Below are 13,127 nucleotides of genomic sequence, written 5' to 3' on the forward strand. Positions count from 1 at the left end.
TATCCGTGCCACATCCATGCCACGTCAGTGCTCATCCGTGCCACATCAGTGCTCATCCGTGCCACATCAGTGCTCATCCATGCCACGTCAGTGCTCATCAATGCTACATCTATGCCACGTCAGTGCTCACCCGTGCCACATCAATGCTCATATGTGCTACGTCAGTGCTCATCCGTACCACATCATTGCTCATCCATGCCACATCAGTGCCACTACAGTGCTTATCAGTGCCTCACAAAATTGTAATGGGAAGTCAGGAAATGACAGTGCTCCCTGCATGTTGGGCCTCTATGTAGCAGAATGTATTTTGGGGTGTCATTTTTGCTATGTACATGCTATGTGTTAGAAATATCTTATAATAGGACAACTGCATCACGGATCGTGGTAAAGGGCCAATGACAGTGGCCCTTTACCACGTGATTTCTCTGTTCAATGACGGAATGATCACTTGTCAATAAACCGGCCCATGTCCGGTTCATTTCTCTACTCTCCTCGCAAACTGTACTCAACAATTGGTACAGCGTGCGAGAGGAGAGAAACGGGAGCTGCACCCATCTGCTGCCTAGTCCATACTTCAATTATGCTCATTCATGCCTCATGCGTGCCACATCTGTGCCCACCCATGCCACCTCAGTGCTCATCCATGGCATATCAGTGCTCATCCATGCCACGCCAGTGCTCATCCGTGCCATGCCAGTGCTCATCCGTGCCACATCAGTGCTCATCCGTGCCACATCAGTGCTCATCCATGCCACTTCAGTGCTCCTCAATGCCACATTCATGCCACGTTAGTGCTCATCAGTGCCACATCCATGCCACGTCAGTGCTCATCCATGCCACGTCAGTGCTCATCCATGCCACATCCATGCCCCGTCAGTGGTCATTGGTGCCACATCCATGCCACGCCAGTGCTCATCCATGCCACGTCAGTGCTCATCCGTTCCTCATCCATGCCACTTCAGTGCTCATCCGTGCCACGTCAGTGGTCATCTGTTCCTTATCCATGCCATGTCAGTGCTTATCCGTGCCACATCCATGCCACATCAGTGCTCATCCGCGCCACGTCAGTGCTCATCCGTGCCACGTCAGTGCTCATCCATGCCACGTCAGTGCTCATCAATGCTACATCTATGCCACGTCAGTGCTCACCCGTGCCACATCAATGCTCATATGTGCTACGTCAGTGCTCATCCGTACCACATCATTGCTCATCCATGCCACATCAGTGCCACTACAGTGCTTATCAGTGCCTCACAAAATTGTAATGGGAAGTCAGGAAATGACAGTGCTCCCTGCATGTTGGGCCTCTATGTAGCAGAATGTATTTTGGGGTGTCATTTTTGCTATGTACATGCTATGTGTTAGAAATATCTTATAATAGGACAACTGCATCACGGATCGTGGTAAAGGGCCAATGACAGTGGCCCTTTACCACGTGATTTCTCTGTTCAATGACGGAATGATCACTTGTCAATAAACCGGCCCATGTCCGATTCATTTCTCTACTCTCCTCGCAAACTGTACTCAACAATTGGTACAGCGTGCGAGAGGAGAGAAACGGGAGCTGCACCCATCTGCTGCCTAGTCCATACTTCAATTATGCTCATTCATGCCTCATGCGTGCCACATCTGTGCCCACCCATGCCACCTCAGTGCTCATCCATGGCATATCAGTGCTCATCCATGCCACGCCAGTGCTCATCCGTGCCACGCCAGTGCTCATCCGTGCCATGCCAGTGCTCATCCGTGCCACATCAGTGCTCATCCGTGCCACATCAGTGCTCATCCATGCCACTTCAGTGCTCCTCAATGCCACATTCATGCCACGTTAGTGCTCATCAGTGCCACATCCATGCCACGTCAGTGCTCATCCATGCCACGTCAGTGCTCATCCATGCCACATCCATGCCCCGTCAGTGGTCATTGGTGCCACATCCATGCCACGCCAGTGCTCATCCATGCCACGTCAGTGCTCATCCGTTCCTCATCCATGCCACTTCAGTGCTCATCCGTGCCACGTCAGTGGTCATCTGTTCCTTATCCATGCCATGTCAGTGCTTATCCGTGCCACATCCATGCCACATCAGTGCTCATCCGCGCCACGTCAGTGCTCATCCGTGCCACGTCAGTGCTCATCCATGCCACGTCAGTGCTCATCAATGCTACATCTATGCCACGTCAGTGCTCACCCGTGCCACATCAATGCTCATATGTGCTACGTCAGTGCTCATCCGTACCACATCATTGCTCATCCATGCCACATCAGTGCTCATCTGTGCCGCATCAGTGCCACTACAGTGCTTATCAGTGCCTCACAAAATTGTAATGGGAAGTCAGGAAATGACAGTGCTCCCTGTATGTTGGGCCTCTATGTGGCCAGGCTGTGTAAAAGTGTCACACATGTGGTATCGCCATACTCAGGAGTAGCAGAATGTATTTTGGGGTGTCATTTTTGCTATGTACATGCTATGTGTTAGAAATATCTTATAATAGGACAACTTTGTGTAAAAAAAAAAAAAAAAAAAAAAATGCGTTTTCATTTACTTTCCACATTTTTCAAAAACTTGTGGAAAAAAATGACATGTTCAAAAGACGCATTGTGGCTCCTAGATTATGTGTTGGGGTGTTTGCTTTCCAAAATGGGGTAATTTTGTGGGCATTTCCATTGTCCTGGTGCTTCAGGGCCTTCAAAGGTGTGATAGGTTGTCAGGAACTTATATGTATATTTTTTGGTCCTAGAACACCTGGAGGTACTACTTGGATGTTGGACCTCTGTATGTGGCCAGGCTGTGGAAAAGTCCCACACATGTGGTATCGCCATACTCAGGAGGAGTAGCAGAATGTATTTTGGGGTGTAGTTGCAAGTATGCCAATAAAGTGTGTGAGAAATAACTTTGTAATATGACCCTTTTGTGAAAAAAAAAATCTTAATTTTGCAAAGAATTGTGGAAAAAATTACAACTTCAAAAAACTCACAATGCCTCATACTAGATACCATGGAATGTCTACTTTCCAAAAAGGGTCATTTGGGGGGTATTTGTACTTTACTGGCTTGTTAGTGTCTCAAGAAATGAGAAACGCCAAATGGAAAAGGATTTAGGAAAACTAGAAGAATGGTCAGAACTCTGGCAACTGAAATTTAATGTGGATAAGTGCAAGATAATGCACCTGGGGCGTAAAAACCCAAGGGCAGAATATAGAATATTTGACACAGTCCTGACCTCAGTATCTGAGGAAAGGGATTTAGGAGTAATTATTTCAGAAGACTTAAAGGTGGAAAGACAATGTAATAGAGCAGCACGAAATGCCAGCAGAATGCTTGGATGTATAGGGAGAGGTATAAGCAGTAGAAAGACAGAAGTGCTTATGCCGCTATACAGAACACTGGTGAGACCTCACTTGGAGTATTGTGCGCAGTACTGGAGGCCATATCTCCAGAAGGATATAGATAATCTAGAGAGAGTTCAGAGAAGAGCTACTAAACTAGTACATGGATTGCAGGAAAAAACTTACCAGGAAAGGTTAAAAGGACCTTAACATGTATAGCTTGGAAGAAAGAAGAGACAGAGGGGATATGATAGAAACTTTTAAATACATAAAGGGAATCAACTCGGTAAAGGAGGAGAGCATATTTAAAAGAAGAAAAACTACCACAAGAGGACACAGTTTTAAATTAGAGGGGCAAAGGTTTAAAAGTAATATGAGGAAGTATTATTTTACTGAGAGAGTAGTGGATGCATGGAATAACCTTCCTGCAGAAGTGGTAGCTGCAAATACAGTGAAGGAGTTTAAGCATGCATGGGATAGGCATAAGGCTATCCTTCATATAAGATAGGGCCAGGGACTATTCATAGGATTCAGATATATTGGGCAGACTAGATGGGCCAAATGGTTCTTATCTGCCGACACATTCTATGTTTCTATGATAGGCCGTCAGTACATCAGGTGTGATCAATTTTCAGTGATTGACACCATAGCTTGTAGATTCTATAACCTTCACAAAGACCAAAAAATGTATACTTATTTGGGTTTTTACTAAAGATATGTAGCTGTATAAATTTGCCAAAATTTATGAAGAAAAATTACTAAATTTGCTAAATTTTAAAACCGAAACAAAGAAAAATGCATTTTTTTTACCATACTTTCGGTCTTTTTTAATTTATAGCGCAAAAAATAAAAAAAAACAATGGTGATTAAATACCACCAAAAGAAAGCGCTGTTTGTGTGAAAAAAAGGACAAAAATTTTATATGGGTACAGTGTTGCATGACTGAGGAATTGTCATTCAAAATGTTAGAGCATTGAAAGCTGAAAATTGGTCTGGTTAAGAAGGGGGTTTAAGTGCCCAGTGGGTAAGTGGTTAAGTGACAATATTGTGTAAAAAAGAAACAAACCTTTTTTTGCATTTTTCCGAAACTTGTGGCAAAATGTAAAATACACCACAAACTCAACATGCCTCTCAGCAAAATGCTTGGAGTGTCTACTTTCCAAAATGGGGTCATTGGGGGGTTGTGCTATCTTGATATTTCAGGGCCTCTGAAACTGTGATAGGTAGTGAGGAAGTAAAATAAGCAATTTATACCCTTAGAAAATCTGAAGGCGGTGATTGGTTTTCGGGGTCCCGTACACAGCTAGGCTCCCAAAAAGTCCCACACATGTGAGAAGCAGCAGAATGTATTTTGGGGTGTCATTCCACATATACCCATGGCATGTGTGAGCAATATATCATTAAGTGACAACTTTGTAAAAAAAAAAAAAAAAAGTTATTTTTCCGAAACTTGAGGCAAAATAGAACATATTCCTTGGACTCAACATGCCTCCCAGCAAATAGCTTGGGGCGTTTACTTTCCAAAAAGGGGTCATTTGGGGGGGTGTTTGAACTGTCCTGGCATTTTATGCCCAATATTAGAAGCTTATGCCACACATCACCCACTCTTCTAACCACATGAAGACCAAGCCTTTTCTGAAACTTTTTGTTTACATGAAAAAATTATTAAAATAGTGCACGACTGTGCAGCGGCAGCAAACTACGTATATTTTTAAAAGCCTTTAAAAGCCCTTTGCAGGTTACCACTTTAGATTTACAGAGGACGTCTACTGCAAGAATTACTGCCCTCGATCTGATGTTTGCGTATGATACCCCACATGCATGCTGCAATTACTGTTTACATATGACACCAGACGGATGCTTGCGTTCGCATTTGCGCGCAAAAACGGGGGGACAGGGGTGCTTGAATTTTTCTAATTATTATTTATTTCGCTTATTTAATTTTGACACCGCCCCTTTTATTTTTTAAATTTAAATCATTTTTGTTATCATAGGGAAATTAAATATATTCCCTATAATAGCAATAAGTAGTGACACGTACTCTTTTTAAAATAAATTGGGGTCTATTAGACTCTACATTTCTCCTCTGCCCTTAAAGCATCTGACCACACCAAGATTGGTGTGATAAGATGCTTTCCCGATGGCACTGTTTATATCTGGCGAAACCGAGGTCATGAAATGCTCGTGGCTTCTGGTATCTTAGGCCATAGAGATGATTGGAGCCATTCTGGTCTCCAATCAGCTCTATGGTCAGCTGACGCAACCACCAGCTGCAGTCTCGGGTTACAGGAGAGTGGGACAGGAGAGTATGAAAAAACCGTGGACTGTGGGCTGAACGAAAAAAGGGAATCTAACAGATTCCTCCATTCACATCAATCGATATGGATGAAGAAATCTCTGCCAGAAAGTGTGTGGTATGCCCACCATTAGACCTCCCAGCATCCACCCACTTCTATTGATGGTCATACATGAACAAAAAAAAATGAAAATAGCATATTCCTCCATTCGCATTCTTAGGGGATGGGCGGAGGGGCTAAACGCAGGTGCTGGCATCAGGGCTGATCCTGCTAATGCTGCATTTTGGGAACACTATACTAAACTATTTGGGATGCTAGTATATTTCTGATCTGATCAAAGATATTGATCTGTTCAGACACTATGCTAGTAATGGAGGTGTTTGGGGTGTGTGTTTGTGTGTCACTGGCTATCAAAGGGTTAAAATGTATTGCTAAATATGCGGCGGGCAATCAAACACTGTCCTGGATTGATGCTAACGTTAACGCTAACTGATGTCACCTGTGACACCAATACAGCGAACAGAAAAAAGATCTGTAGACTATAATAGTGACACTGTGACAGAGCAATGAAGGGGTTAACTGGGGAGATCAGGGGGTTAAATCTTTATTAGGGGATGTATGGCAGGTACCCTAAGCCTATATGGGACTGCTAACTACCACTAACTGCCTCTTACACTAACTGAAGTCACAAGTGACACCAATACAGTGATCAGTAAATTATCTGTATACTGTATATAGTGACACTGTGACAGGGAGTGAAAGGGTTAACTGGAGGGTGCTAAAGGGGGCTAAATATGTGCCTATGTGTACTGGTGTCAGTGTAGTGCTTGTGTACTCACAGTTGATGCTCTCTTCTCTTACGCAGAAACTGAAAAGTAAAGATTGCATAATTTCCTGTGTTTACATTACACAGGCACAGGACGGTCTGCAATTGGTTAGAACCGATCACCAGGTCCAGGCCAAAAAATCATTGGCCTGGACCTGATGGCTGATCGGTTCTGAACCGAATCAGCACATCACGGGGACAGTGGGCGCGCCCCCTAGCCCTGCACGTGACCAACATACAGTTACGTCGGTTCACACAGCTTGCCGCAGCGAAACTGCGGGTGGTGGTCAGCAACTGGTTAAATCAACAGTTGGAATATTAATACTTCTCAAAACTCATATTTAGTAGGTCTGAAAGCAGACAACTTTACCTCTTTTCGGGTTCTCGTTGCAGCTTCTTGAATGATCTTGACTATTACTTCCTTCATTTTTTCTATCTCTTCCTGCTTTTGCTTTTCTTTTAAAATTGCCTGTAAAAGACAAATTTTATCTGACAATCAAAAAAAAGTAATGTGTATCAAATCATTTGTATCTTGTAAACATTTGCAATAGAATACCCTTAAATACAAACTATTTCAATAACAAGATTCAGTTTAAAGTAATATAGGCATTTAAGGCTTTTTATAGACCAGACAAAAGGCTGTATACAGAATGTATCTCTTATAATTGCACAAACTCATGTGCATTGAGGTAAAGAATACAACACCTACAACAAAATCTAAACAAATAAAAAAAGAAATATAATCAAAGTGCACATATTAAATGGAGTTCAGTTGAAATTGTGTAACTATAAGGCCATACAGGCTTTAATACTTGTAATTTTCCATCATTATATTTCACATTTTTCTTTTTTGAATTTATTTCAAAAGTATAGTGTGAAATGTAAGTAAAAGTCAAAGAGTTAGTTCTCGTTAAATGTAGTTTTTCTAATGTTCTGTAAGTTGGCTGTGATGAGAAAATGAAGCCTGGCTTAAAAGGTTTTATGATCTTCAGTGCAGGGATTGTTATAAACAATAGATTATGACCATCACCAATCGCAGCCTTATATAGGCTTCATTTAGGAAAAACATGGGAATGTTAATTCATACAGTACCTCACAAAAGTGAGTACACCCCTCACATTTTTGTAAATATTTTATTTTATCTTTTCATGTGACAACACTGAAGAAATTACACTTTGCTACAATGCAAAGTAGTGAGTGTACAGCTTGTATAACAGTGTAAATTTGCTGTCCCCTCAAAATAACTCAACATACAGCCATTAATGTCTAAACCGCTGGCAACAAAAGTGAGTCAAAAGATCCAATGTCCCATAAACAGTTTGCTGAAGACAAGCAGACTAAGGACATGGATTACTGGAAACATGTCCTGTGGTCTGATGAGACCAAGATAAACTTATTTAGTTCAGATGGTGTCAAGCATGTGTGGCGGCAACCAGGTGAGGAGTGCAAAGACAAGTGCGTCATGCCTACACAGTCAAGCATGGTGGTGGGAGTGTCATGGTCTTGGGCTGCATGAGTGCTGCCGACACTGGGGTGCTACAGTTCATTGAGGGAACTATGAATGTCAACATGTGCTATGACATACTAAAGCAGAGCATAATCCCCTCCATTCGGACCCTGGGCCGCAGGGCAGTATTCCAACATGATAACCACCCCAAACACACCTCAAACAGGACCACTGTCTTGCTAAAGAAGCCGAGGGTAAAGGTGATTGACTGGCCAAGCATGTCTCCAAACCTAAACCCTATTGAGCATCTGTGGGGCATCCTTAAACGGAAGGTGGAAGAGCGCAAGGTCTCTAACATCCACCAGCTCCGTGATGTTATCATGGAGGAGTGGAAGAGGACTCCAGTGGCAACCTGTGAAGCTCTGGTGAATTCCATGTCCAAGAGTGTTAAGGCAGTGCTGGAAAATAATGGTGGCCACACAAAATATTTACACTTTGTGCGCAATTTGGACATTTTGACTTAGGGTTGTACTCACTTTTGTTGCCAGCACTTTTGTTATCACACCCAACAAAATAATGTTTCGTACAGTTATTTCTTCATCTCAAAATCTTAAAACAAGTTTAACAAATATCTCTATCCTATCCCTTAACAGTTTAAGGGGCTTATTCACACTATATGAACATAAAAACGTCAACTGTTATTCCGTGAATTTTTATGCTTGACTCAGTGCGTATGTTTATGCATAGTTCTTTTTCGTCAAAGGCATGCTTCCTCTAAACTGATTGTGAGAGGTACATTGGGGTGCATTTTTGTGCATTTACATGCAGCTTATGGAATGCAAAGAAACACTGCGTTCTGGTGTGAACATGACGCATAAAAAAAATATTGTTTTCTATGTGTCATTTTAGTTTCTTGCCTTTTTCCATGAGATAAAACAAAGGTAACTGCACACAGGGTGAATAGGCCCTAAGGGTAAGCAAAGTCACAGATCTAGATCGAGAAGTAGAACATCTATTGTACTAAAACACATCCTAACTCCATTTGCACAGTATGTTAAAATGTGACTGCTCAATCCAACAGTCATGATTTTGGTCATTTAAGACCCTAACACATTGCTATTTTAATAATACAAGTGTTTTAAATGATTGCAATAAAACTGCTTGTGTTGAAACGTTATGTGCTTGTGTTTCTTTTTATTTTCTTTTGGTTAGTATGTTAGGTTGTCAATATTAAACTAGGTTTGGGATGGCAATTGGGTTACCGCCATAAAGCAAATATTCAATCCAACTGGCCCTACACTGCTCAATACACTCCATAAAACAGAGCGAACAGACAAACCCTCTCTCTTCCTCAGCACTCACTCTGTGTGAGGGTGCTTGTAACGAGGAGGGTGGCTGGTACTCATCTTTGCCAGTATACAGCTCTAGAATTAGGCAAGAAATGCATTTCCATTATCACAGAAAAAAAGTTAAGTAGGTCTAAAGGCAATTTTATTTGAGGCGGATAGAGTAGGGAAGAGTTAATGTGACACTAAACAATTACCCTATCCCTGATTGCCTAATGGCTGTGATAACCTCTGAATGGCTATCACAGTGATCAGTCACTATACAGCCCACCCTTGTGTTTTTTCTCCTCTTAAATGAAGAAAAAGATACACTGTATCTTTTTCTCCTTACTAAAGAATAAAAATATAAACAAAGAAAAGTGTTTAAAAAAAATTGCGCTTCTTGATCTAGTTCTTCTATATTTCCTATTTCTGTTTCATTTTCTATTTCTGCTCTTGTATGACTAGTCATTCTCATGCTCATCGGGATATTCCCCTCTCTGCTTTTGTTGTTCACTTTTCCTGGTCTCCCTCTGGTTTCTGGCTGTTTTTCTATTGGTGGTTTGTCCTGACCCCCTTCTTGAGTCTTGTATTTTTTATTTTGTTCCTGGACTTGCACTTACTTTAGCTGGTTTCACTCACATTGTTGCCATACCATATGTCTATTCTTTCTCCTTAAATGTTCCTACTTTTAGCGATTATATTCAATTGGGGTCAGTCCTTTTAATTTTCGCTTTATGTATTTAGGTAGCTAATTTTCTTTATTCCTCTTCTTAGTCTCACACTTCCAAGCTATTTTCTTTATGGCAATAGCACATCCCCTCCTTATCCTCTTCTCTCTTGCAGCAAACACAGATACAATAGTCCAGTAGTTCATAATATCCAATGCACACTAAGTACGTACTCCTAAATCACTCACCACTCTGGGGGGGGGGGGGGTAGGGGGCTTTCTTTTGTATGCTTTGCGGGGTCCTCCTAGTGTCCGTGTGTGGCTTTCCGATCTTTGTGTGAGGACTGGCCCATGTATTATTTCCCAAACAAATGACTGTTCACTCAAAGACCTCCACACTGGCCTCCTCAGGTCCTTGACCTCGGCAGATGCGAGCTGAGACCTCTCTCCTGCTCCGACGCTCGTTTCCCCCGAGATCAGCCTGGCTTCGGAGGGTTTGGTCACTCCCCTCCTTCTCACCACCCACTCCAGGTCTATCAGACTCCTTTGAGCTTCCTCAGCTCTCCCCCGGTTCTGTCTGGTCTCTGCTTCGGCTTCTCATGTGTCGGTTTCCTCCCTCCTCCTTAGCCGACAGGGACTGGGACATTTGCAGTGCACGCTGACCCTCCTCCCCTCACAAACCGCGGTTGCCACTATAGGTTCTCGCGAGTCTCCCCAGTGAGGCAGCAGGTTGGAGCGTCAGGGAGAGCAATCCCTCTGTCGTTTAGGCGACTCTATTGGTGTCAGGGTTCATCAGCTGCAGGGGCAGCTAACACATCGGGCTTTTCCGGATAGGCTCTCATGGAGCTCCTGATGGGTGCCATGTTCAGGCTCCTCCTCCTTATCACACCAATAAATGTAGAAACCTGCAGTATCATCTTGATAACTCTAAAGTTATCCAGAAAATTGAAACTATGCAAAGAAAAAAACTCCAAAAATATTTACACTCTGGCCTATGCTAAATCTTCTTAATGGGAAAAAGCCTACATTTATAGAAAGTGTTAAGCACAACGTAAAACGGTTTTCCTATGACTTTTGAAGATGATTTAGCTTACTTCATAGTGTGATCATCTTGGAGTTTTCATTTGTTGCTTGATGTAAAGAAACCATAACTGGTCCACACAATAGCTCCAAGCGTTTCTCCAGGTGCAATCTGGGGTTTCCATTTCTTATGACCTGGGACTGTCTTAAACATGAAAGAGGACATTGCCTAATTAAGGCATGCATTTGGGGCCTATCAATAAACCTGTTTAGTGTAAACCCAATGAGATGAAATGTGCCATTGAAGGATGCCTTTTATTGCACCTACCGAAAGGAATTCAAACTGAACATTAATATTTTATAGCTGGCAATGGATGTATGGAACATTTCTAGGCATGAAACACACTAGAGCAGTGCTTAGGTGTAAATGTTTTTTTAGGGCAAATCCAATTACGTAACCTGAACTCCCTGATTACTTTTCTTAGGAATACAAAGGAGGGAGGAGCATGGCTACCAGCGCAGCTTTTAAAATAGATCTGAGCAGAGTTGTGTGGCCATTACAGTTGCAACTAATGAGACATAACACTGGTGAGGAGGTTGGTAGAAAACACAAAACTAGCACCAGAGTTCAGAATTAATTAAAATATAGTTTTAACTTGCTTGCTGGTAGGCCAATTAGGGATACATTAAAGTAATAGAGATGATGCATATTTCATGTACCAAACATGAATGCACAGACCACCCACTGCACAAATAATAAATTAAAATTAAAAGCAAATGCTAAATATTCTCTATGCTTACATTCTGATGGTCTGTTTAACTAGTTTATAATGCTGTTCACAAAGAAACTAGACAAACAGAAGGTTTGGGTTCAGTGATCCAAATGACAGCAGAGTTTTCACACCATATAGCAGAATCCAGCTTTATTCCTGAATGCGTCCTTAGACAAACCAGTGGAGATGCTCACCTGAACAGACCTCACATCTAGTTGCAAAGCTTTTTCATGCAGCTTCTGGATAACCGGGGCATTTGGATAATTAACGCACTTTTAACAAGAATACTTGAGGCTGAGGTCGGCTAGAGAGTTAGACAGAAGCAACATCTGACCTCCTTTAAACAAGGTTTCATTTTCTCTTGGGTGAAAGCCAAAAGGCTGGTGTGCAACTCTAGAGTGACAGCAATTATATAAATTGGAGTGACACAAACATAAGAAATCATGCCCAGAAGCACAATAATTATTTAATTAACTGCACAGTGTCAAATGGCATCAATTAATGTACAAAGTGACGAAATATGGTGCAGCTACCAAATCAGATTGGCCAAGATGTCCAGCTATTATACCAAATGTGCGTTAGTTTGGCATATAGTTTCCTTATCATTGAATGTAAGAAAGGTCTGCATTTTAGTGGGATAGAATTGATCAGCTTTTGCTTGTACTGAAATATTACTTAGGGTCTAAACCCACCCCGATTCAAAACAAATAAAAGCTTTGGCCAGAGATACAATTAAAAGTTGCACTAATCTCAGCCTTCTCCAAATGTAGCTTTCATTTTTGCGGTTCTGATCTGACTTCTTATTAGAGGGTTGCTATGTGTGTTCTCCAAGTTCCCACTGTATATAGTAACAGCCACCTTCTCTTGCGCTCTCCCGAGAAGAGCTAGGGACTATGGGATTTGTAGTGTGCAAAGAGTAGCACACATAACCACAGCTAATGTGCACTGCTCGTTCCAAACAAGTGAGGGGGGAATAGAGAGATTCGGGAACTAACAGAAGAAGTTAAAAGGAGGCAGAAAAACACAATAAAACAATGTATTGAAAGATAGATCACAAAGCTATAAAAAAAAAGAGAAGCTCTGAAATGTTTTTCCCTTTTTTTTTTAAGAATCATACTTACCTAGATGGATGCAGCACTGTTCAGATGCTGTATCTGTCCCTTGCAGGCTCTAATGGGCCATACACACTATAAGATTTTCTGAAGACTTTTTCCTTTAGACTTACCAAAACCATATAATATGAGGTCAAACCTAAACACTTTCAATTTGTATGCAATCTGGCAGGCCCTTGCACTACATAGAAAAGGTAAATCTGAAGGAAAAAGTCTTCAGAAAATCTTATAGTGTGTATGGCCCTTTAGAGTGATCAAACACCGCTGATTACTCAGTTCTCAGTGCTCTGAGAGCATTAATATAGTTGACTATCAGTCACCTTCTGTCTG

The 13,127-nt window shown here is 41.9% G+C and overlaps 1 protein-coding gene across 2 annotated transcripts in view; it reads right to left on the minus strand.

Annotated features, from left to right (window-relative positions):
* The window catches only part of SCLT1 (sodium channel and clathrin linker 1), a 365,290-nt gene that overhangs the window by 131,009 nt on the left and 221,154 nt on the right, over window positions 1-13,127 (minus strand). For both annotated transcript variants that reach the window (XM_082270326.1, XM_082270327.1), the window contains exon 14: window positions 6,821-6,919. In XM_082270326.1, coding sequence (XP_082126452.1) covers window positions 6,821-6,919 — 99 coding nt within the window. The remainder of the gene's footprint in view (window positions 1-6,820; window positions 6,920-13,127) is intronic.

The sequence above is a fragment of the Pelophylax lessonae genome (genome assembly GCF_965119305.1).
Source record: "Pelophylax lessonae genome assembly, chromosome: 1".
In the NCBI taxonomy this organism is placed as follows: domain Eukaryota; kingdom Metazoa; phylum Chordata; class Amphibia; order Anura; family Ranidae; genus Pelophylax; species Pelophylax lessonae.